The sequence below is a fragment of the Myxocyprinus asiaticus genome, chromosome 24 (genome assembly GCF_019703515.2).
Source record: "Myxocyprinus asiaticus isolate MX2 ecotype Aquarium Trade chromosome 24, UBuf_Myxa_2, whole genome shotgun sequence".
In the NCBI taxonomy this organism is placed as follows: Eukaryota; Metazoa; Chordata; class Actinopteri; order Cypriniformes; family Catostomidae; genus Myxocyprinus; species Myxocyprinus asiaticus.
Window position 1 is genome coordinate 8,796,083 of NC_059367.1, and position 26,817 is coordinate 8,822,899.

The following is a 26,817-nucleotide window of genomic DNA, read 5'->3' on the forward strand; positions in this document are numbered from 1 at the left end:
CAGTGCCAGTAGTGACAGACACGATGCAGGCCACAGAACAGGCTTTTATGGTTTGCTGAGTTCAGATGCACCTGCCCAGCACAAAAGATCCCTGTGCACGTCTGCATTCTCGCTTGAATTCCACACATCTTAGAGCTTCTTTTAAAAAAAAAAAAAAAAAAAAAAAAGGAAAATAAAAAAGCCTGCTTTAGAGTGTGCCTTAAGCGTTGTTGTAGCCAAGAGGGTTAAGTAAAACTCAGAATTTAACAATTGTTTCATGAGTTGGAATTTAACCTGAATTGGCCATGCCACACAGGATGTTGAATTGGAACTGGAATTTACAGAACTGCAATTCATGAAAATTCAACAAAATCACACAACAGAATAATTTAAGTCCAACACCTGTTTTGCAACAAAACATAATTACATTATCAGTTTTGACTAATTATTCACTGATATGTAGAATACATACAACTAAGTTTACTTCAAAGCAATAAAAGGGATAGTTCATCCAAAAATGAAATTTCTCATCATTTACACCACCACATGCCATCTCAGATGTGCAGGGGCATAGATTCCAGTGGGAGAATTTCATGTATTGTTTCCTCACTGGGTGCGTAAAATAGTGTTGTGGTGTTTGTAAAAGAAATAATCAAAACAAGCAAGTACAAACCGCCCCGCCCCCCCCACCAATTTATACCATTATCAATGGAAACATGTAAATGCTTCACATTGCAACACCCTCAAAGTTCAAGCCAAATTCACACCCTTGTGTATATGACTTTCTTCTGCAGAACACAAATGAAGATTTCTAGAAGAATATCTCTGCTCAGGTCCATACAATGCAAGTAAATTGTGACCAAAATTTGAAGCTAAAAAAAGCAAATAAAGGCAGCATAAAAGTATTTGTAAGGATTACCTGGGTGACCACCAGGAGTCACTATGTATTTATACTATTCATTTCGTGTCTTACGTTTGTTTATGGGTTTTGTAGTTCTTTTGTAATGATGGCAGACTGGAGAAGGCAGGATCCAGTTGCAGTTTTTAATAAAAAACAATGCAAAACGATGTCTATCTATCTTATCGTTCTATCGTTCTCATTTCATTTGAGCTAAAATGGATAAATGTAAATCAATCTTATCAAATAAAAGGTCATATCCCATTGGAATCTATACAAAAACATTATTTTAAATGATTTCTAAAATAAAATATTTATTCTGCCATTTATTTATATACCCTCATGTCATTTTATATATATATATATACAGGTGCATCTCAATAAATTAGAATGTCGTGTAAAAGTTCATTTATTTCAGTAATTCAACTCTAATTGTGAAACTCGTGTATTAAATAAATTCAGTGCACACAGACTGAAGTAGTTTAAGTCTTTGGTTCTTTTAATTGTGATGATTTTGCTCACATTTAACAAAAACCCACCAATTCACTATCTCAAAAAATTAGAATACATCATAAGACCAATAAAAAAAACATTTTTAGTGAATTGTTGGCCTTCTGGAAAGTATGTTCATTTACTGTATATGTACTCAATACTTGGTAGGGGCTCCTTTTGCTTTAATTACTGCCTCAATTCGGCATGGCATGGAGGTGATCAGTTTGTGGCACTGCTGAGGTGGTATGGAAGCCCAGGTTTCTTTGACAGTGGCCTTCAGCTCATCTGCATTTTTTGGTCTCTTGTTTCTCATTTTCCTCTTGACAATACCCCATAGATTCTCTATGGGGTTCAGGTCTGGTGAGTTTGCAGGCCAGTCAAACACACCAACACCATGGTCATTTAACCAACTTTTGGTGCTTTTGGCAGTGTGGGCAGGTGCCAAATCCTGCTGGAAAATGAAATCAGCATCTTTAAAAAGCTGGTCAGCAGAAGGAAGCATGAAGTGCTCCAACATTTCTTGGTAAACGGGTGCAGTGACTTTGGTTTTCAAAAAACACAATGGACCAACACCAGCAGATGACATTGCACCCCAAATCATCACAGACTGTGGAAACTTAACACTGGACTTCAAGCAACTTGGGCTATGAGCTTCTCCACCCTTCCTCCAGACTCTAGGACCTTGGTTTCCAAATGAAATACAAAACTTGCTCTCATCTGAAAAGAGGACTTTGGACCACTGGGCAACAGTCCAGTTTTTCTTCTCCTTAGCCCAGGTAAGACGCCTCTGATGTTGTCTGTGGTTCAGGAGTGGCTTAACAAGAGGAATATGACAACTGTAGCCAAATTCCTTGAACATGTCTGTGTGTGGTGGCTCTTGATGCCTTGACCCCAGCCTCAGTCCATTCCTTGTGAAGTTCACCCAAATTCTTGAATCGATTTTGCTTGACAATCCTCATAAGGCTGCGGTTCTCTCGGTTGGTTGTGCATCTTTTTCTTCCACACTTTTTCCTTCCACTCAACTTTCTGTTAACATGCTTGGATACAGCACTCTGTGAACAGCCAGCTTCTTTGGCAATGAATGTTTGTGGCTTACCCTCCTTGTGAAGGGTGTCAGTGATTGTCTTCTGGACAACTGTCAGATCAGCAGTCTTCCCCATGATTGTGCAGCCTAGTGAATCAAACTGAGAGACCATTTTGAAGGCTCAGGAAACCTTTGCAGGTGTTTTGAGTTGATTAGCTGATTGGCATGTCACCATATTCTAATTTTTTGAGATAGTGAATTGGTGGGTTTTTGTTAAATGTGAGCCAAAATCATCACAATTAAAAGAACCAAAGACTTAAACTACTTCAGTCTGTGTGCATTGAATTTATTTAATACATGGGTTTCACAATTTGAGTTGAATTACTGAAATAAATGAACTTTTCCACGACATTCTAATTTATTGAGATGCACCTGTATATATATATATATATATATATATATATATATATATATATATATATTTAATATATTTAATATATTTACGCATTTAAATTTCATTACAAATTTCCATTACATTTAATTGAGTAATCTTTAACAAAAGTAAATTGATACTGAATTGAACTTTAATATATACTTTAAGTATATTTTATAAATTAATAAAAATGTAACATATTTAAGTTGTACTAATTTACTGTAATTTTGTTAAAGATTACTCAAATTTGATGGAAATTTGTTGTAAAATTGAAAGAAAAATAAATCTTAAAAATATGCTAAAATATTTGAGTGTGTATATATACATTTATATTGGTGGTTTTTCAAATATTAATTGTTAATATCATGTGTTTTGGAAATACCCTATAATGAAATGATTATGAAAAACTACACTTAAAGCAGTCAATGTTTTTCCATGATTTTTATTGCATTTTAATTGTACTTCTTAAAATTAAAACAATTCTACATCATGTTTGCTACCTTACATTTATTAATTTAGCAGATGCTTTTATCCAAAGCGACTTAAAAATTAGGAATACAGCAAAAGTGATTGCTACCTCAATTCGTATCCCATTCAAATTCAGGAATTAGCAAAGGCATTCTCAATTAAATTCTGAATGACGTACAACCCTGGTAGCCAATACTCTGTGAGACAGCTGTGATCCGTAAAGCTGTGATCTGCTTGTGATAAAGAGGCCAGTCATTGAATCAGACTGCTTCAGCAACTCCCTGTCATAATTACAGCAAGGTCAGTCACAAGAATATCACTTAACAGCACACTCCACACAACTACAAGCAAAAACTGCTGATGAAAGTCGTCATTTTTACAACACACATAGTTTCAAAGCAGCTTTACAGAACATTATGCTGTTACAGAAAATTATGCTGGAATGTCTTAAATTCCTCATTGTGCAATTTAAATAAATAACATGATTGAAAATCATGCCTTAAAAATTATTTGTCTTTAGGCCCCCAGTGAGCAAGCCGAAGGCGACTGTGGCAAGGAACTCAAAACTCCATAAGATGTAAGTTATTAAAAATAACCTTGGGAGAAACCAGGCTTAGCTGAGGGAGCAAGTTCCCCTCTGGCTATACAGCATGAATATAATACCAATATTAGTTATCTATGTGTAATACAAGTCATGTTTTAATTGAGTAAACTGAGTAGATGTTGGTGGGCAATGTTTAAAACTAAAGGATATTGATTGAACTGTAGGATTAATGATTAAGTGTCTTTGAAGTCCATCCCGAATTGACTGCGGAAGTGCACATGGATGCAGTGTCCTTTTTTAATTTGGCTGATGAAGGCTTTAGTTGCCATTTAATTTATTGTATTCCATTTTAAGAGAGTGTAGTCCATCCTGTGACACATAGCGGTGGGGTTCGAACATCAGGCTGGAACGGAGCTGGATCTAGCAGGCTCTGGTTACCTATTAGAGTAGATGCTGTTCACTTTAAGGCAGAGTTATAGAATATGAGAAGTGTTTCTGGTGCCGGCAGACCTTGCTAATGCAGCATAACTACTGTTTGAGGGGTAATTTAGGTGTATGCCTGGCTTAAGAGATTAGTCTTTAGTTTAGACTTAAACTGAGAGAGTGTGTCTGAGCAGGACCACATATTTGACCACACATTTGAACATAAAAGATTCATGCTAATGCATGTGAAACACGATACAATTCCCTGAGTACACTTCATGATATCACTCATGCAAAGGATGTGTAATGCTGTTGCCTCACACAGCCACGCAGGGGCACCACACCTTGTACATGAACAGGGAGGTGATGTCATGCGTAAGAGAGGAGGTTGGTACATGACATGAGTTCATGTTGGAGAAGCACGCTCAGTGGGTGGTGTCTGTTGACAATAAGCAACTCTGAGTACAGCCAGTGAGGTCATGATTGTGCCTTGGACAGGGTGTTGCTCATTTATGGGAAAAAATAGAGTTTACATTGTTTTATGTTTTGTTATTTCAGGCACTTGAGAACTTATTGTAGCTACCAGTTTATTTACACTCATCGAGTATACTATGCATGTTTTTAACACAAACATTAGATTTGGTCAGTAGCTCCTGCATGTTGCAATGTGTTCTGTTTTCATTTATGCTTTCAATTTGAGTTATGTGCATCTCCTTTCCATGAATGGACATAGTATATTGTACTCTTAAGAAAATATCTTACACCAGGTTTATCTAACACATTTTTAATTAGGATTATGACGACCACATATTCATTATCTGCTAAGTTATCTACCTTCTTTCAAAATACACATTGTAACTGAGATAAATATTCCTTGAGCACCAGGAAACATATTAACTCTTAAATCCCCGTTGAAGTGTTTCCTTTGTGTAATAAACCAAGTTTGTGTTAAAATATTTCAGTATTTAGTACATTACAGCAAATGTCAAAACCCTTGACGGTAAACATGGTTTTGTGTGTGTTATTCTGTAACTGAGGGAACAGTAAAATCAATGTTTGACCGTCGGACGAATCCATTTGAAATGTGGGGGAGAAAGGCTGGAAATGAGAACCATAGATAAAGGGTTATTTGAAGCAAACCGAATATAGCAATTTCATATGACGATATTTTGTACTATTTATATATGTGACTTTTTTTTTTTTTTAGCAATAAAACACGGTTCTTATACACAAGCTACTGTGAACGAGCACAGTACATCCCATCTCGTAGTTGGTACAATCGTGAAGTCCGTTTGCTTCGGTTGAAAAGTCGCTCGCAGCAAAAATGTTTCCCAGGATCTGCCCTCGCGCACTCAAACCCTGATCGCCACACCAGGAACAGTTTCACAAGGACCACTCACTCGAAGCCATGGTGAAGCAAAGAGGCTGAAAACAACGACAGATCTGAAGTATTCACTCATATTACAGTTCTGAAGTATTTTTTGAACAGAGAGCGATCAGGATGCCCGTGAAAGGTGGAGGAAGAGTGGCGTATCCGAGTAAAAGCGAGAATGTTGTAAGTATTCCTTAGGGAATTTCATGTACAGTTTCCTCACCGGGTGCGTTAGAGTAGTTTTGTGTTGTTTGTTAAATAAAACCTTAATATATACGAAGTTTTTTTTTATGTTAATAAGGTTGCTAAACCGAGATTTGGTTTAGCCAAAGGCATGCTGCGGCTGCTTCATTTATTTTTCACCTGTTGAGTTTTCCTCAGGTTTCCTCTGGTATTACACCAGCCCCGTTCTTGCCAACTTTACTCAAGCAATTTACTGTGATAACCATTTGTGTACTACATTTTTAATGTTCAGAAAACATGTTTGGGTATTTTTTCTTAGCATTTACAGACGCCCACTTCAAAATACCAATTGAAGATAGGGAATTGTTGAAGTGCTTTCACTTTGGAGTATGGCTTTGAAATTGGTGACATTTGTTTGGTCTGAAAAGTCAACACGGAAGTTTTGACACTGGCATTTGGCCTCTTGTGCTCTAGTAGGGGCACTGGATGCTGAAATAAGCCAAAATGGGTAACACCACAGACACAGTTGTTGTGTTAAATAATTTTCCTTAATTCCTGGTGTTAGAATGGGTGCATCTTATATATACATTTACTTTTAGCAGATGCTTTTATCCAAAGCGACTTACAAATAAGGGACATAGCAAGCAATTTGTCATACAAAAGTCAACAAATTTGCATTATGGCACTACCAAGTTCCCAGATTAGCTCGAGTAGTGTAAAAGCTAGCAAAGAAGATATAGACAATAATTGTTTTAATGCACGTAGTAGTAGTAGTAGTAGTAAGGGCAATTAGTGTGGATTGGTTTAAGGAATAGTTCACCCAAAAATGAAAATTTGCTGATAATTTACTCACCCTCAGGCCATCCAAGATGTATCTTACCTTATTTCTTCATCAGAACATGATTTAAGATTTTTAGGAAAGTATCCCAGGTTTTTAGCTTCATCCAATGCAAGTGAATGGAAAAGCACATTTAGTCAGCATCAAAGTAATCCACATTCATCGAAGTGAATCGATACGTTTGTGTGAAAAACGAATCGCTAATTAAAACTTTAACTTAAAAAAATCGCTTCCTGAAAACACTGAATGCCTCACGTCGCTGTCGTGTGACATCACGTTGGCACGTTCACGCGAGAATTCGGAAGTTCCGCTCTGTTTACTACAGAGGAACGTACTTCACGTGAGAGTTAGGTCAATTCAAACAACTGCAGAAGACATTACTTAATCGAGTTGTGTGGATTGCTTTGATGCTGACTAAGTGTGCTATTTGGACCATCAAATATTGGTGTCCATTCACTTGCATTGGATGAAGCTAAAAACCTAAAAATCTTAAATCCTGCTCTGATGTACATCTTGGATGGCCTGAGGGTGAGTAAATTAGAAGTTAATTTTTATATTTGGGTGAACTATTCTTTTAAGTGCTCACAGAACAGATGTGTTTCCAGTTGGTTCTTGAATGTTGAGATGGTTTCAGCAGATCGTGTGGAGGTTGGAAGCTCATTCCATCACAGAGGAACAGAGAAAACGAATGATTGTGAAGTGGACTTTATGGTTCGTTGCGATGGGACCACCAGGCAACCACCAGTTACTGACCGCAGAAGGTTGATTGAAGACTAAACACACAGCCTGGACTGTCTCCAGTGGCTTAATCATGTTACTGTAGCTGGGAGGCTGGCCAACCGAGCATTACAATAGTCTAGTCTTGAAATGACCAGAGTTTGGACCAGGAGCTGTGCAGCATATTCAGACAGAAAAGGCCTGATTTTGATGACATGTGGCCTGTGAAGTTAAGTTGGTCATTGACCACTACTCCCAGGTTCTGGGCTTTCCTGGTTGGCTGTGTTTTAGTTGAACCAAGATGAATGGTGATGTCGTGGTCAACAAACGGTTTGCCTGGGATCACGAGGAATTCAGTCTTGCAAGGTTCCCACGTGTCCTGGAAAACCTGGAATTTTGCAATGTAGTTTTCCAGTCATAGAAAAGTAATTGAAAATGAGAAAAATACCTAAATGTCCTGGAAAATAATTGTTTGGCCTGGAAAATATTTTAGTATAATGGAACCATTTGACTTAACAATTCAAGTAATTTTTATTTGTATTGCACTTTTCACAACACACATCATTTCAAAGCAGCTTTACAGAAAATTGTGCTGTTACAGAAAAAGCTGTAATATAATAATGTCTTCAAGTCATACTAGTGCAGTTTAATAATAATAATAAAAAAAGATTGTAAATTGTGCCTTAAATAAATATGGTTAAAAATAATTATTTATATTTAGACGCCCAGTGAGCAAGCTTAAAGGAATAGTTCATCCAAAAATGAAATATATGATAATTTACTCACCCTCAGGCCATCCAAGATGTATCTGAGTTTCTTTCTTCATCAAAACAAAATTTAAGACTTTTAGGATTTCATTTCAGGCCGCCGCCTCTAAACAATGCAAGTGAATGTCCTCCATTTTTTGACAGTACAAAATGCATATTTAGGGTGCATCAAAATAATCCACACGACTCCAGTTGACAAAGTTCTTCTGAACCCAAACGATTGATTATTTTTAGAAACAAAACAATACTTGTATACTTTTTAACTACAAATGTTCGCTTCTGTACATCTCTGTGACGCGCGCTCATGAGAGGGATGACGTAAGCTTGTTGGTAAGGTCACGCGTCACGTGGAGGAGGAGTCAGGAAGCTGGACACTTTTTGCTTCTATCATGTTTAACTCATCCATTTAAAAATGAGAATTTAAAAAAAAAAATATTTTTAATTTTTTTTTAAAGAAATGAATACAGTCACAATTTAAGTTAGTCTACAAAAGTAATTTCAAGGATTTAAGCATAAGCTTTTCGATCAAAATATCATGAGAAATGTAAATTCAAGTGTTTCCAAACTTTTGACAAGTACTGTATTTGAACTGCAAAATTCTGTTTCCAGTAATGTATGTCTCTTCAAAATAGTTGGCATGTATGATTTCATATCAGCTCAACTACCATTACATCAGAAAATATCTCCACATTAAACTGTTATTGATGCAGAAACTAGCCTATGTCTGGAGCTCTCTATGGGTGCTGTGACCAGGTTCGAGTGAACTTGGAGTGAGGATGCCTTCTAGGTAGGCAGCTCATTAGGTTTTAAGATCTAGCCAAGGTTTCCTCATGTTGCCTCATCCGAGTGGATGGCTGTCTGATGTTGTCGCCTCATTGTGGAGGTGTTACGTTCACCCCAGTGGCCTCCTCATTTGCCTTGGTATTTTCTGTCTGGTTTGGCCCAGTGGGAGAGCAGCTTGGGCTGCAGAATATCAGACCTCATTATTTAAGAGCAAAGAGGCTTGATTCTGATGTTAAGATGAGACAAGCTGTAACTGTTATAACCACTCCCACACTTATGGCCTCTCGAGAACCAATCTTCTTATTCTCACTCTCACAGAACTGATTAAAAGTCTTTAGTACTTCTGTGAGCGATATGCAGTTAATTTCCATTCACATTAAGGTGAAGTATGCTATTTTGTCAAAGTGTAGGTTGATACCCCCAAAATGTGTAAACAGTGTGGCGTTATCAAAATATTGCTCTGGTTGTTTGAGCATCCTGACCAGCTAGACACAGCAACATTGTCTTCACCGATGGCATGACCTTGGGACAGGGCTATTTGTGTTTTGACTAATGGCAGAAGGGGGGAGTGTTTGGGTATCCCGTTTGAAAATAGTCATTATTTTTGCAATTCTGTTTGTTCAATTCACAGATGGAACAGAAATTACACACAACTAAAGTTTGGGTAGTTTATTGCCATGTGTACCAATACAATTATGCATAATCTTCTCATGCGTATGCCATTTTAAAATTATTTTGCATTTGAAATCTAAGTATCTTTCAGTTTCCATGACTGAAGATTTGAAGATTAATCAAAACTCATACTTTAGCGTACCCCCCCTTAAATATAGCGTAGTTAAAATACTTTTATAGAATTCCGAGTGCCTTTTTAGAATTTTATTGTTTTTCTTTTTACTGTTGATTAGGGGTGGGTAAAAATATTGATCTTCCGATGTTCAAATGAAGATTGCGACGATACAGATTCTTAAATCCCAAGATCGATCTTTTACTCTATGCGCAACCCTCTACTGCATTTAGAGGAAATTACTCGCATTTGCAACCAAATTTTGTGCTATGTGACTAAAATGTATATATTTGGCGACTAGCTGTTAAATGTTTAGATTTCACTCACCAGTAATTGTGTAGTATACTGGTGAAGTATACAGCTGCAAGATCCTTTCACTGTGTGTTGAGAGTAAAAGTTGTTTGTGCAATGTGTGTCCAAAGACGAGATCCACGCATCCCATTTGTCATTGAATAATGTCTCTTTTAATACTCTTTTTGTTCTTTATAGTCAGTTGTTGATCAAAAAATACAATAAAATAAACTTCATTCTAATCATGCATAGCACAGATGAGGTAAAGCCATGCGAGTCCTCTCTCATTAATATGTGCTCATCAATAGACACACTTTACATAAATGCTGGTTTTGTGTTCAACAAATCAATGTAAATTCTTGTAAATAGTAAAATTATGTAATTATACAAACATGTAACAAAATATTAAATATGCAATATCATATTTGATTTAAATAAATAGATTTGTTCATTTTTAAAATACCAAAATAGGGCTGCAACTAATGATTATTTAGATAATCGACTAATCTAACAATTATATGAATGATTATTCGACTATTCGGGTGATTATTACAGGGCTCAGACTTAGCTCTTAACAGACTATTCATCTTGTGCCTTGATGTAAAAGATTGTATTAAACGTGCTTACAATAAAGATGACAAAATCATCTTTTAAAAATACATTGACATTCACTGAATTAAGGGAAAAAATACATTAAGTTTTAATTCAGTAAAAAAAATGAACTAAAAAAAAAAAAAAATATATATATAATCAATTTTTATGTTTTCCATTTAAAAATATCTAAAAATCCTTAAAACAAGATACACTTACTTGAAGCAACAAAAAAATATTTAGACAAGCTTTCAGAGAATGTATTTTGAATGTGTATTTTGTATATAAGTGTATTTAATCACTTGTTCATACTTCTGCCAGTGCAGTAAAGTCAAAATATACTTGTATTCAAGAGATGTTCTCTGAAAGCAAGTCTAAAAATATCTTGTATGTTGCTTCTTGGGTAAAAGTATCTTGTTTTGATTTTTAGATATTTTAAAATATTTAATATTATATTAAACATTCTCAGATAAAAAACAATTCTTCTGCAGTTTAGCTACTAAATAGAGGTCGAACAATAGTGAATTATATCGATACGTGCTCCACTCGCTTGCCATCATTAGTTTCATATGATATCATGTAGGGATGCACCGATATCACTTTCTCTTCTGATATCTGAAATCTTTGTATCAGCTGATACCGATCTCGATCCAATACCAGTCTTGTTTTTTGCATAATCCGATTAGAATATCTTTACCTCATTGTGTGAAAATAATTGGTGGGACTCTTTAAAATGTAAAGAAACTAACCTCTAACTACACATATTCAATATAAACGTATAGTCTATTAAGAAAAGCTTTAACTAGTCTACTGGATAATGTAGCAGCAAAATTAACAGTAGTTCCAGTCTAAGTCTTCAGTAGAAAAGAAGCCAGTTTTCTTTGCAAATTTTTTTTCAACTTGTATCTGTACTTTCAAAGGATTCAGATTTCCTTTTTGTTCAATTTAGTTAGATATCAGTCCACTTTTCAGTTATTTTTTTAAAACCCATTCAACTTAAATATTGTTATAATTTGTAAACGAATAATAATGATAATAATAATAATAATAAATAATAATTATTATTCTTATTGACTTTTAGAATTTTAAAATACATCAGTACTATATTGCACCTTTAACTTTAAAACCCTACGCTTTTATTTTGACTATCCTAACACTCCAGGAAGTCCTGTAAGTGTCTGTTAGTGGGCTACTTCACAGTAGTTTAATTCTGGTAAAATGCTCTTTCGGTGCCTGTTCTAAATGCATATTGTTTGTGAGTAGTGCTCGCATATGAAAATAACCGCGAGTTCCGAGGGCTGAAAATAGACGTGACCTTACCAGCCATCTGCACGTTATGTTTGTGTGTGTCAACAGAGCAGCGGCATTCACTAATGCACTGCGCAGCATACTACCGGTGTATATTTACTTATTAAACACAACCTTTTGTGATTCACGAAGCTATCGCATGTCTTCAAGTGGCTTTAAATAAAATTCACGAGTCATATGGACTACTTTAATGGTACTTTTATGGCTCTTTTGCCAGTTTGGGAGCTTGACAGTAACGAACATGACTAACACACAGTATCGGATTTGGATCGGCTCGTCAGATCGATACCCGATCCCTCTAAAAACGGCAGTATCGGAGCCAATACCGATCCAAGTATCTGATCGGTGCATCCCTAATATCATGTTACGTTAAATGAGATCAAATGACTATTCGACAACAAATTTTTTTTTTTTGTTTTTTTTTGTCTAGGGCTAATAGTTTCAGCCATAGAGCAAAATGATGAAGAACTAATAAAATATAATTAGTAAAATGTTTATATTTGTTAATTAACAGCATTAGCTGGGAGAGCTAATATTCTTTCATATGTAAGCAAAAATATTATAATCTATATCAAATCGAGAGCTTGTGAATCAGAATTAAATCTGTTTTAATATCCAGCCCTACTGTTGATGCACTAATCTACTCAGGCACATCTGGGGACCTTTTGCCTCTATGGACCCCCTTGACCAAACACATGGAGCGCCATTCTTGAATCAGCCATAATCCACTAGAAGGCTTTTAATTCTGTCCATTTGCCTTTAATCTCCCCATGGCTGCTTGGCTTTGGTTTTCCACTCCAATCATACCCCCTTTTAATTAGGACTCTGTGTATTCTGACATAATTTCCTCTGATAATAGATGTGCAAATTCTGAATGAGGACAAAATTAACATCCATAGTAGTGTTTTTGTTTTGTGTTGTTTGTGCAGTGTTTTCTAAAAGCATGGGAAATGTTTTCTAAATTACATACAGTATGTGCATACACCAATGTGTGCCTTATCACAGCTGGTTTATTACAAACGGTACTAGGCACAAGGGCATTCGGTTTACATTCCTTGTGCTCAGACTGTGCTGTTGTGGTGATTATACTCAACAATAGTTCCACCTGTTTATCACATTCACTTCTAAAGGATTAAACTATTTCATCAGATATTGCGTGTTAATTTTTGTTTTAACACCGAAATTGCCATGCCACTTAAAAGTCTGAGGGGGTGTGCAATAAACTTTTTTTTTTTTTTTTTTCTCTTTCAGAGAGCAAGAGCTATAATTTGTTCATACATGATGATAAACTAGGATGTGAACATAGATTGTGTAGGAAAAAGCCTTTTTTGGGGGGCTCATGCTGATGTGGCTTTTATAGTACTAAGAAGTTTTGGGCAAAATTCAGAATTGTTGCCCTTTTTAAAAACTCTTGAATTTAAAAGCTACATTTGCAGAAGTTACATGATAAAAAAAAATAATAATGTTTTAGTTTAATGCCACTTTAATTATACTTCCTCAAAATAACAATTCTGCATCCTCAATTAAATTTGAAAGGCATTTACTATTTACAACACTGTTGGGGCCATTCAGACCGAACTCGTTTTCACATCCCTTGTTCAATACAAGTGAAGCTCCAACGACAGCATTTGTAGCATATTGTTGGTTACCATAAAAACTAATTTCGACTTGTCCCTCCTTTAAAAAAAATAAATAAATGCTAATATCTGGGTTACAATGTGAAACGGGGATGGGCCTATCCGGTATAGCCACATGACGTAAACAGTATGATTGTTAACATGATTTTAGTGTGATAATATTGCTTACTAACCTTTTCTGTGTAAAGCTAAATCCAATTTTACAACTTTGTTGCCATGACAACATAATGGCATTAACCCTAAAATGATTTAAAACCCTAAATGGACTTTTACAAGTTTTAACAGAAGAATTTATGTAAGTGCTTTTATAAAATTATAAGCTTCACATTTCTGCCTTTAAACACTCCAAAATTTGGCCCCATTCACTTCCATTGTATCACAATGTGCCTCACTGTAACCTCGATTTTTGCGTTGAAAATGAGTTGAAACACATTTTTGTGGTAATCAATATTATGTTAAAAATACTGTTGATTGAGCTTAACTGTATTGAAGCTAGAAGCAATGCAACAAATTGAGCTGAATGCAGGTGTCTCGAGATGCATTTTTAAAAGTTTACATTATTTGAAACCTCACATAGTGTTTTAGAAGCATGGCGCTAAAATAACACAGAAGGACGCAAAAACGTGACCCTTACAAATCGTGTCAGGAACTTTGTCCTGTCCTGCTTTTAAACATGACCCTTACACCTCGTGTCGGGATCTTTGTCCTGTCCTGCCCTGCTTTTAAACGTGACCCTTTCAACTTTTACACGAAAATTGTTCTGTCTATATGGAGAATTTTTAACCCCTGTGCTGGGAATTTTTGGCCTTTGCCCCTTCAGCCAGAGAGCACTTTCTGTATACATGTACATTTATCAGTTGTCCAGTTCATGCAAACTGTTTGATTATTTGATCTCAGTAGGAGACACTGTGATGTCAAGATCATCCAACATCAGTTCTCAAGTACTTAGACTTTCTGTCTTCTCATCAGTTTGTACCCTAAAACTTCAGATTTAACCTTAGAAAAAGATCCACTTTTGTTTTTTTTTTTTTTGTTTTTTTTTTTTTTCTGATTGACTTGTTAGACAAAATCTTCTGACTTTCCCAAAGTTGTTATTTCCTCCCTGGCCATAAGAAATAAGATTTGCCTTATCTAAGAATGTTCAGGAAGAGGACAGTTTACATGTAGCTTCCTCTGGTGCATTTCTTTCCTCTTTGAACTGCACCACACCCTAAATATCGCTGACCCTGTGCACGGAAGACAAGTTCAGAGAACTCATTAGTTTACATGTTAAAGCTCTCCAAACGTAATCACCAGTTGATGAGTCATATCTGGGAAGCACTTCTCTCTCTCCTCTTCCATCATATTTGACATGAGTCATGTTTTTTGAATGCTTTAGATGTTCTGTAGCTTCAGGTCGAGCTGCCTCTGATTTAAGTTTCATAACCTTGTAGTAGAAAGTACCCCCGCCCCAAAAAAAGGGGTTTCATTAGTTTGGGCGTTGTTTTTAATTTATATTTGAATTTTATGGTAGTGTCAAAACTGTCAATTTGAAGCAGACTGAATGGATTTGTTGTCTGGTTTATGCAATTACTTAGAAATAAAAAGATGCTCCTTTTAGCTGAAGGGCAGATTTGTTTTTGAGAATGGCAATGTTGTTGTGTAACTATTTTGATTTCCCCTGAGAATACGTTTCATTATTGAAGGCTGTTTTTTAGTGAGATTACTTAAAGGGGTGATTGCACAATTGATTTTGAAAAAGCAACGATACAGCAATTACAATGACTTTTCTCCATTTAATAATTGAAGAACAAAATTATTTTCTTTGTCATTTAATTGCTTTCTATGTCAGTGTGACAAAAGGACTAGCTAAGCTGTGTTAATTTTATGCATGTATATTGCCAAGGTTATTATTGTGCTAAAACTAAGACAGATTTTAAAACATTTTCATTAACCGATGTAAAATAATTAATGCAAAGCAAATTAAAAACCAAATGTAACTACAAAGATATCCCACCTGCAGAATCTTAGGGCGCTTTCACTCTAGCACTTTTGGTGTGCACCCGGGGTCAAATGACGTCAAAGTTTGGTTAGTTTGGATAATGTGAACTCTGTTTTCTGAACTCGGGTGTGTACCCGCAAACTGCACTCGGGTCCATTTGAAAAGGTGGTCTGGGGAAGGGCTGGGCGATAAAACAATCTCTATTTATCGCGATTAAAAATCCACAATATATATGATAAGCTTTTGAGTAATTTTCGATATTTAGCCTGTGTTCTACATCTAGACGATCAGGTGCGTGTCATTTAAAAATGCAAGCAGTTCGGATTTCTCAGACTGTTTGAAGTTGCTAACGATTAGGCTACGCCAGTCACACAGGCCGCGGTGGCTGGCACAAGACATCATGATGACAGTTTCGCCCTCTCATAGTCTCTAGTGAGCAGTGCGACAAAACAACACTGCTTTGTACATCAGATCTGATCTTTTTGCGCTGTATACTTGCATATTTTTCTAGCACCGAACACGCTTCATTTATGCCCTGTCCCGCTCTGCGTTGCCTCTTTTCCCCACATGTGAGTAGACATGAGGCGCTGCTTAAGTTAACATGGTTCCAGAGCGCCTTTAGACCATAATGTTTTTTCCTTCTAAATTTAGCTTTATTAATCAGTATGCAACAAGCCTTTTAATAATATACAAATAGATTTCTGTTCTAATTTTGTGAAATTAATCGGATATCATAATCTCTGGCATGGATGACAAGGAAAGACAATAACATTTCTTGTTTGTAGCCTAGTCTTTCTCACTTTAATGAAAATATTTTGGTAGAGTATCCCTCAGACACCTCGGCTTTGGCTGTCTCTGGGCCCCCAATGCAGATTGTATAGACCGTTTTGACTGTTTAGGATTTGTTTTTTCTGCTGCCAACTTGGAAATTTAAAAGAAATGTGCAAACGTGAATATATATATTGTGATAAATATCGATATCGAACGATATGAAAAAGATTGTGGTAATATTTTTGGCCATATAGCCCAGCCCTAGTTTGAACAGCTGGCTGAATATCATCATATTATATCTACATGTATATCAAATTTAGGGAGCCAGTACAATTAAACATAGCATTGATAGTTTAAAATATATATTTTCCTCTTCAACTAAACATACTGGAGGCTTTGTAATTTATCTTTGAAAAAACGCTAATGTCATCGGAATTACAAACATTTGCACAAATCCAATTATATACCAATTAGAGTGAGTCAGAGATGTGACCTCAGACATACAGCAGGAATGGGGATAGGAGGAGTGAGGCATTAGAGGACGTGGGATAGAAGATGAATAAGAGTTGTTTACACCAGTGCATCGAGACACTGTCAGTAAAAGTAAAAGCATTGTTTCTCTATTAACGCTCTCTGAAACAATGAAGCTCTCATAGAGGAGAGACCCTCAGAGGAAGAGAGGGAGTTTGAGTACTGGAAATTTATTATGCTTGCATGTATGTTATGAAAGTCATTTCCACTTGTGTGGGAAGGAACATTGTTAATTGATCTTTCTTCTGGTGCTCTTAAAATATGGCTGTGAAATAGGGTGTTATATTAAAAAATTAGTATGGGGGGCCTGGGTAGCTCAGCGAGTATTGACGCTGACTGCTACACCTGGAGTCGTGAGTTCGAATCCAGAGTGCTGAGTGACTCCAGCCAGGTCTCCTAAGCAACCAAATTGGCCCGGTTGCTAGGGAGGGTAGAGTCACATGGGGTAACCTCCTCATGGTCGCGATTAGTGGTTCTCGCTCTCAAAGGGGTGCATGGTAACTTGTGCGTGAGCCTCCACATGCGGGGTCTCCGCAGTGTCATGCACAACGAGCCACGTGATAAAATGCACGGATTGGCGGCCTCAGAAGCGGAGGCAACTGAAACTTGTCCTCCGCCACCCGGATTGAGGTGAGTAACTGCGCCATCACAAGGACCTACTAAGTAGTGGGAATTGGACATTTCAAATTGGGAGAAAAGGGGATACATTTTTCTTTTTTCTTTTGTATAAGAGTGTTTCCTGTGCTGCGGCACTGCAAAAAGCAAAACAAAACAAAATGTATTTTGCTGATATGCGCTTGAGGTCCGACTTAATTAAAAGACGAAATAATAAATAAAGCATACGACTTTGTTCCGTTGTCCTGTATGGGTTGGACTCCAACAACAATCATAAAGCAAGATGTTGCAGGGCAACTCTTGTCTTACAACTGGCCTCTCCTCCTCGCAAAGAGAGAATGTGCAAGCTAAAAGCTGATGAGCCGATTCTAAGCGAACTAGAGCGGTTCTGTGTATGCTTCACATTCCATCTTTTGCTCATTACAAATGTGCTCTACTTTCGTTACGGTTTGCTAATGTGCACTGAATGCTTTATATTTAATTTGCTCCAGATTCATTGTAATTTCACAATTGTGTAATTCCAAAGGATTGAGGACTCCACCGCTGCTAACACAGAATCCTGTAGAATAAGAATAATGTAATATGACATTTTCATTTGACATTGTTTAATAGCTGGTTTCGGTAGTTTAAGGTGGGTAAAAATATAGATTTTCTGTTAAAATGAGAAATCTTTTTAAAATCTAGTTTAAAACAAGTTCTCAGAAGGTTTCATACATTTTTGAAAACCTTTTATAGCATTTTCTACCAAAAATATTTTAAACTTAAAGATTGTCATGTGGTGTAACCATCAAGTAAAAAGTATAATAATACTTTCTTTGCACTTTGAATACATGAGTATAAACAACATCATTCATTTCCAAAAAGTTTTCAAATAAATTGTATATATATACAACTTTTATTTGTGTGTATATATATATAATATATATATATATATATATATATATATATATATATATGATATATATATATATAATATATATATATATTATAATTGTTTGAGTCAAAAATAAAGTTTTCTCAAGGTTACACCACATGACTTGAACAAAATGTGCCTTTTCAAGAAAATGTCAAAATAAATATCAGATGTTTTTTAAAACTTCATGCTCAGTCTTGAGGGTCTAAAGGTGTCCACTCTGTTTTGGTTTTTATGGTCAACATATATAACAAAATAACTACCTACATGTTTGTTACACCACAACTTTGATTTGGTGAACAAACTTTTTTTAAATTTTTTTATTTTTATTTAAATTATCTTAAAACACAGTTGTTTCATTGCTTAATTTAAGAAATAACAAAATATTATTCTGTACTAGTCATGCAAACATTTTTCAGGATTTAACGGGCAAGGAGGAGGCAGGGACCATCTGAACAGTCAACATAAAGTTTAATAAGAAACTCAACATAAAATAAATGTAAGGACACAAATGCAGCGCGGCCGCATGCGTCTTTCTCTCGAATTGGCACGTCCGGCTCCCCTATATCTCGCTCTCCCTCTGATCAGCCACAACATTAAAACCACCTGCCTAATATTGTGTAGGTCCCCCCCGTGCCACCAAAACAGCGCCAACCTGCATCTCAGCGTAGCATTCTGAGATTATATTCTTCTCACCACAGTTGTACAGAGCGGGTATTTGAGTTACCGTAGACTTTGTTAATTCAAAAAAGTCTGGCCATTCTCTGACCTCTCTCATCAACAAGGCATTTCCATCTGCAGAACTGCTGCTCACTGGATGTTTTTTGATTTTGCCACCATTCTGAGTAAACTATAGAGACTGTTGTGCGTGAAAATCCCAGGAGATCAGCAGTTACAGAAATACTCAAACCAGCCTGTCTAGCATCAACATGCACAAATGTTTTTTATGACCGTACTCAGTTTTTCCTAATTTTAAAAAACGTACTTGTTCATTGAACTGTTGTATATAAGCAATATCACAATCGCAATCGTACTATATGGCCCTAAATCAGCTCGCAGCATTACTATGGCTCTCGGCCTATGGCCTCGTGGCTGCGGCTGAATCACAGCAGTGCTGATATTGGGCCATATCGCACTCTTGCTCACTGAGCACTTTAGTAACATCTGTACACCTACTTAGGCTGATTATATAATGCATGAATATCATGTGGCAGCAGTGCAATGCATAAAGTCATGCTTCAGTTAATATTTACATCCGCCATCAGAATGGGGAAAAAATCTGTGGTGTGATTAATAATTTCTTAATGTACCAAGTTAGAAGATCCCCTGTATAATTAACAGCCATAGCTGAAAGAGAATTTCTTTCATATGCAATCAAAATGGACATGATTATAACTGAAATATACTTGGAAATACCTAGTTATCCGTTGAATGCCCCTATAGAAAACACGCAGTCTTCAGCTGTGTCGTACCCTGAGGGGGTGCTTGTTTTGCAACCGGCAGGTTTTTGTTGTCTTCTGTGAGTGAGACTCTCCTGTGTTCATCATATTACCTTTCAGCTCACCGTGGGAAGCTCTGTCCTGATTGGCTAAAGCCCTGGTGTATGGGCAGAGCCCTGTACTCTTTATTTGTCCCTGAGGGCAGCTCTGTTTTTATTACTATGCAAATTATTCTGGGAAGAACACAGGTGTAATTTGCTACCTTCTTATCCTTTTATCTTTTGCTTGTTGTTGTTTTTTCAAATCAAAGGAATGTGGATAGTCGACCATCATGGCTCGTTTCAACTGCTTGACTTGAGAAACATTACGCAGGATGGCTGTTAGGTTTCTGCATCAGGTAACATCTCCAGGGCTTGTAATGGCTATGGTGTGCAGTTGATACCCAAGGGAAAACCATACACTGGGTGATCGGAGCACAGACCTGTCTGGTGCTGTATGAAAGGTGTGGTGAAATAGTGGGATTTCATAGCTGGACTTTAGACCTGAAAGTAAGCATGTCCACCTTGTTTGTACAATGCTTTGTAGTTGTTAAAACAGAGGGCAGTATTTGTGACTTCAATTACAACTGAATCAAGAAACAAATAATGTTTTATTAGGGATGGGTGATATTACCAAAATCTTATATCATGGTAGGAGTAATTGTATAGTTGTTACAGTGTATATCACAATATATAGCTATTTTTGCTGGAAATTCAAACATTTAGGCTATAAGGGCTGTGGGATATGAAATGTGGCTGACGATGAATTGTCTGCTTAAGGGCTTTCACGATTATGACGATTAATTTTCATTCAAAGTGTTTTTTGGTGTTTTTAATCCCCTTTTCTCCCAATGTGGGAATGCCCAATTCCCACTACTTAGCAGGTCCTCGTGGTGGCACGGTTACTCACCTCAATCCGGGTGGCAGAGAACAAGTCTCAGTTGCCTCCGCTTCTGAGACCGTCAATCCATGCATCTTATCACGTGGCACCGCGGAGTCTCACAACATGTGGAGGCTCATGCTAAACTCCGCGATCCACGCACAACTTACCACGTGCCCCATAGAGAGCGAGAACCACTAATCATGACCACGAGGAGGTTACCCCATGTGACTCTACACTCCCTTGCAACCGGGCCAATTTGGTTGCTTAGGAGACCTGGCCGGAGTCACTTGGCACACCCTGGATTTTAACTCGCGACTCCAGGGGTGGTAGTCGGCGTCAATATTCGCTAAGCTACCCAGGCCCCAAATTGTGATACTTTTTAAGGTGTACATGTGCTTAATACACGTACACCTTCAGGGAGCATTAAAATAATGTGTGAAAGTGAAGAAATTAGGACAGAAATATTTTACTATTGCATAATATAATGTAGTATAATATAAATAAAATAAAAATATATTTTTGTATTATACAGGGCTCAACATTAACTGTTGTCTGCTTGTCCGGGACAAGTATATCTTTTTTTTTTTTTTTTTTTTTAAGTGAAAGAGAATTTTACTTGCCCAACCGGGCAAGCAGACTGATTAAAACGTCAATAACGAAAAAAATAACCGGATGTATTTGTGATAGGCTAGACCAGTGTCACTTATTACAAAGTTAATATTCTTATTCTGCTGTTGAAAATAATCCAGGGTGCATAATTTTATAATTCGCTAGCGATCTAGTAACAGCTGCACCCTGTTTGAATGACAGGTGGCGTGTGTGTGTGTGTGTGCAGAAAATGCTTGACCTGAACGGTCAAATACATTTCCAAAATGTCCGTCTTGGTGAAGTATTCATGTAAACACGGAGAGTGATGTCTAAAGTGAACGTAAACAGCAGAGGAGGCGGTGGTCATTCACGCTGCTGACTGCCTGGAGGCAGCGGTCGTTCCCGTTGCTGACCGCCAGGAGGCGGAGGCTGTCACAGCAGCAGAACTCTTCAGCACCCGGAAGAGGAGGAGGAGGAGGAGTAGAAGAAGGGCACCTACTCAGTTGCTGACAACAGCCACGGAGGCCGTTCCCATGGCGCTGCCAGCGCCCACGGCCACGGAGGCCGTTCCCATGGCGCTGCCAGCGGCCACGGAGGCCGTTCCCTTCCCGCTGCCAGCGCCCACGGCGGCCGTTCCCCTGCTGTTGCCAGCAGCCACGGAGGCCGTTCCCTTCTCGCTGCCGGCGCTCACGGCCACGGAGGCCATTCCCCCGTCCCTGCCGGCACTCACGGCCATGGAGATTGCTCCCTTGCCGCTGTCAGTGCCCACGGCCATGGAGGCCGTTCCCCTTTCCCTGCCAGTGCTCACAGCCACAGAGGCCTTTTCCCCAGTTGCAGCTGCCAGTTCTCACAGCCACGAAGGCCATTCCCCAGTCGCTGCCAGTGTTCATGGCCGCAAAGGCAGTGGCCACACCTGCCATGGTCAAAGAGCCAGTCCCTGAAGCCTCGTCCGTCCAAGAGTCATGCGTTCCAGGCCGTCTTGACCCCCGAACCCTCAGAGCCTTTCACGACTCCGCCCTCTGAGCCCTCTGCGGCTCCGCCTTGTTATCTCAGCGGCTCCGCCCCCTGAACCTTCCACAGCTCTGTCCTCTGAGCCATTCCCTCCTGCCCCCTGTCCAGCGGCCGTTGCCCAGTCCTCTGACCCCTGTCCAGCGGCCGTTGCCCAGTCCTCTGACCCCTGTCCAGCTGCCGTCGCCCAGTACTCTGTCCCCTCTGTCCTGAGGCCTCCCAGGCCGCTGGACCACACCACTTTCCTTAAGTTCGCTCCCTGGTTTTCCTTGATGTTCCCATTTAATGTCACTGTTCTGTCAGTCTGCGTTTGTCACTGCACAGTCATCCCATCATCCCATGTCTGTCTTGTGTACCTAGTTGGTCTTACATATTCCCTGTCAGTCCTGTTTCCCCTACCTGGTTGCTGTTTCGGTCCGGTCGGTCCTGTTTCCCTCTGCCACAGCCTTTTATTACCCTTTTTCTCCTTTGGGGTATTTTGTTTTTGCCCCTTGTGGAGTTGTTGTTGTTGTTGTTGTTGTTTTTTTTTTTTTATAATTTTTTTTTTTTTTAATGAATAAATTCCCTGTATATTTTCACTCTGCGTTTGTGTCCTGATCCTCATTATTCTCTGCTAATCCTGACAACAAGCCCTTATTTTGAATAAATACTCAATCATGGTTTGATCAAATTATCTTGGTCAGGTGATTATTTAATACAGTAAATGCAACAGGCCTTACCATGTAGTTACACTTTGACAAGTTTTGATAGCCCAGTGAATTAAATACTTTACAAATTAAAGGTACTTCATCTTATCTCTATTGATATTTTATTTATTTATTTATTGGAAATTAAGATTCTAGATTAAGATTTTATTTGGAAGATAAAATAACAAATGAATGAAAGGTATTGCATCAGAGCAAAAACAGATGCTTCATGTTATATCTCACGTCAACTCCAATATATCAACACAATTCAACTCCAATAACGTTCAGTCTTGTCTGTTATCACATGTTAATTCAACATTCATAGAATTGAAACCAACTTGTACACAAATACTTTCCCAGGCTTTTGTGCTGTAATACGTTAAGTATATTTTATTGATTTGTTTACAACCCCAATTCCGAAAATTTTGGGACAGAATGAAAAATGCTCCCAAAAAAAAAAAAAGTGATTTTGTTATATTGAAAGCTCTACAACACATTAGATGATGTTTTACCCTGTGAATATTTTTTTTTTTTTTTTTTAAATGTACAGTAATTTCAAATCAGATGATTGCAACACTCTCCAAAAAAGTTGGGACAGTCGAGTGTTTACCATTATGAAACATCACCATTTCTTCTAATAACACGTATTTAGCATTGGGGCACTGAAGACACAAGTTTAAGTTTAGAAAGTGGAATTTTCCCCCATTCATCCATTATTTCGGTCTTTAGCTACACAGTTGTACGGAGTCTTCGTTGCCATCTAATGCGCTTCATAATGCGCCACACATTCTCAATTGGAGACAGATCAGGACTGCAGGCAGGCCAATCTAGCACACACACTCTTTGCTTACACAGCCATGCACTTGAAATCTGGGCAGTATGTGGTTTGAAGTTGTCCTGCAGGAAAATTCCGGGACATCCCTGGAAAAGACATGCTGGATGGCAGTATAAGTTGCTCCAAAATTTTTACATATCTGTCTGCATTAATGGTGCCCTCACAGATGTGCGAATTACCCTTGTCATGGGCTCTGATACACCCCTGGCCCATACAGACACTGGCTTTTGATCCTGACGCTAATAACAGCTTGGATGGTCCTTTTCCTCTTTAGCCAGGATAACACGATGGTTGTGTTTTTCAAAAACTATTTGAAATGTGGACTCTTCGTACCAAAAAACAGTTCCACTGTTCTACTTAATTCTACTAAATTAAAGGCGGCAGCATTTCTGGACAGTGTTGATGTTGGGCTTCTGCTTTGCATAGTAAAGTCTTAACTTGCATCTGTGGATGCAGCAGTGAGTGGTGTTGACTAACAAATGTTTACTAAAGTTTATTCCAAGTGCATGTTCATGATCTCCATTACAGATGAATGACGTTTTTTAAGACTGTGACGTCTAAGAGATCAGAGATCACGCGCATTCAGAAGTGATTTTCGTCTTGCCCTTTACACACCGAGATTTGACCAGATTCCTTGAATATTTTAACTATATTGTGCACTGTAGAGGGTGAAATTATCAAAATCCCTCCAATTTGTCTTTGGGGAACATTGTTCTCAAAGTGCTGGATTATTTGCTGAGGCATCTGTTGGAAAACTGACAAGTCTTGAATGATCCTTACTCTTGAAGGACTAGGCTGTTTTTGGAGGCTCCTTATATGGTATAAAGTACTATAACACAATTGCCTCACCTGTTTAACATCTCCTGTTTCACATCGCCATATTTCAACTCGTCATATTGTTATTAGTCTTAAACTGCCCCGTCTCAACTTTTTTGGAGTGTGTTGCAATCATTTGATTTGAAATTACTGTACATTTAAAAAAAAAAAAAAAAAAAAAACACAAGGTAAAACATCATATTATGTGTAGTTGTGGTGCTTTCAATATAGCAAAGGGTGAATATAATTTACAAATCACTCCTTTTTGTTTTTATTAGCATTTTTCAAACTGTCCCAACTTTTTCAGAATTGGGGTTGTAGTTTATTGTTTTTACATAGTTTCAGTTCAAAAGAAATGCTGCTAGGAGCTCCCTCCACTTTTAGTTTTTGAAAAACTAATGTGCCTAAAACTAATGTGCCTAACTAAAATTCAGAGAACCAAACACAGAGAACCATAAACAGTAATATTTTGGAGTACGCAGTTTTGCTTTCTCAGCACAACCCTTTTATTCAAGTCATTTGAATTCTTTCTTCAGCCGCTGCCGGATGTTGGAATGTGCAGAACACCCTTTGAATAATACATAAAATCCCAGTGTATTGTCTTAATGTGGTGCTGTTAAAAACGAGTAAATGTCACATGATGCTCTGACAAGGGATGCACCAATATCACTTTTTCTCTTCCGATTCCAATATCTGAAATCTCAGTATCGGCCGATTCCGATACCAGTGTTGTTTATTTCATAATCAGTTTAGAATATCTGTACCTCACTGAGTGATGCTAATTATAGGTAAAGAAACACAAACCTTTAAATACACATTATTTTTCTATAAATATACAAACTATTAAGAAAACTTTTAACTAGTCTACTGGATAATGCTGCAGCAAAATTAAAAGTAATTCCAGTCTAAGTGTTCAGTAGAAAAGAAGGCAGTTTGTTTTTTGAAGGAAAAAAAAAAATTCAACTTGTATCTGGACTTTAAAGGATTCAGATCTCAATTTTTTTTTTATTTAATAAGTAAACAAATAATAATAATATTGTTATTGACTTTTAGAATTTTAAATACAACAGTAATATATTTCAGTCATGCACCTTTTAACTTTAAAACCCTCAAGCTTTTTTGACATTCTGAACTCTCCAGGAAGTCCTGTATGTGTCTGTTTGTTAGCAAGTTCACAGTAGTTTAATTCGCTTCTAAAATGAACCTCCGGTGCCGTTCAAAATGCATATTATAAGTGAACCGAACTATTGAGCATCTACATCTGAGATGTTGTTCGTGAGTAGCGCTCAAATGTTGCGCAACACGTGAAGGCTAAAAATAGCCACGAGTGTGTGTGTGTGCTTGTAAACAGAGCAGCGCTATTCAATATCGCGCTGGTGCTGCACGTGCATTTTATATATTTACTTATTAAACACAGCCTTTTGTGGTTCACAGAGCTATTGCACATCTTCAAGTAGATTTGAATAAAATGCACGAGTCATATGAACTACTTCAGTTGTGTTTTTATGGTTCTTTTATGTCATTTTTGGAGCTTGACAGTAATGAACATGACTAACACACAGTATCGGATTTGGATCGGACTCGTTGGACCGATACCCGATCCATCTAAAAACGTCAGTATCAGTGCCGATATCAATCCAGGTATTAATTGTACAGAATGAGTTGGTCTTTCCAAACTGACTGGTTGTGTATTTGTTTATGGACTGTAGGATCAGGTCGAATGAGAAGTGGGTAAAATTAGTCCCTTCTACACACATGTCTGTGAGATTGTAGATTTGAATAGATGTTTGGGTGTGAATCAAGCACGACTTCCTAATGACCTGCTATTTTCATGAAGAGCAAGCTCTGTACATCCTCTTTTCACTAACTGTCTCTTTATCTGTTCATCAGAATTAGTTGACTATTGTTATACGCCATTGTTTACAGTGAAAGCTTGACCCCTTTCTCAGTGCTGCGAGGTTTTTTTTTTTAATAAGGCTTCATGAATTATGCATCAATGTAAAATTCCACATACTGTAATAAGATCACATGACCTTCGATTAAAGTACATGAACTCTTCAAATCTCACGCTGAGAATCTAGACTGGCGATCATGGGAAATGCTGTCCTGGATTAGATGCCGCCTCATTCCAGAAAGTAAAATTCCTATGGCGGAATAACTGGCACCATGCTTCACACTTGT

General features: G+C 37.6%; 1 protein-coding gene across 5 annotated transcripts in view; it reads left to right on the top strand.

Moving 5' to 3' along the window:
* The first annotated feature begins 5,557 nt into the window (after positions 1-5,557).
* LOC127414706 (tight junction protein ZO-2-like) overlaps positions 5,558-26,817 on the top strand; it is a 107,841-nt gene continuing 86,581 nt past the window's right edge. For 3 of the 5 annotated variants that reach the window (XM_051652898.1, XM_051652901.1, XM_051652900.1), the window contains exon 1: positions 5,558-5,816. In XM_051652898.1, the coding sequence (XP_051508858.1) occupies positions 5,763-5,816 (54 nt within the window). In that variant the 5' untranslated portion in view covers positions 5,558-5,762. Of the gene's footprint in view, positions 5,817-20,123; positions 20,180-20,240; positions 20,331-26,817 lie in introns of those variants that run through there. The other 2 variants (XM_051652903.1, XM_051652904.1) reach the window with 2 other exon arrangements.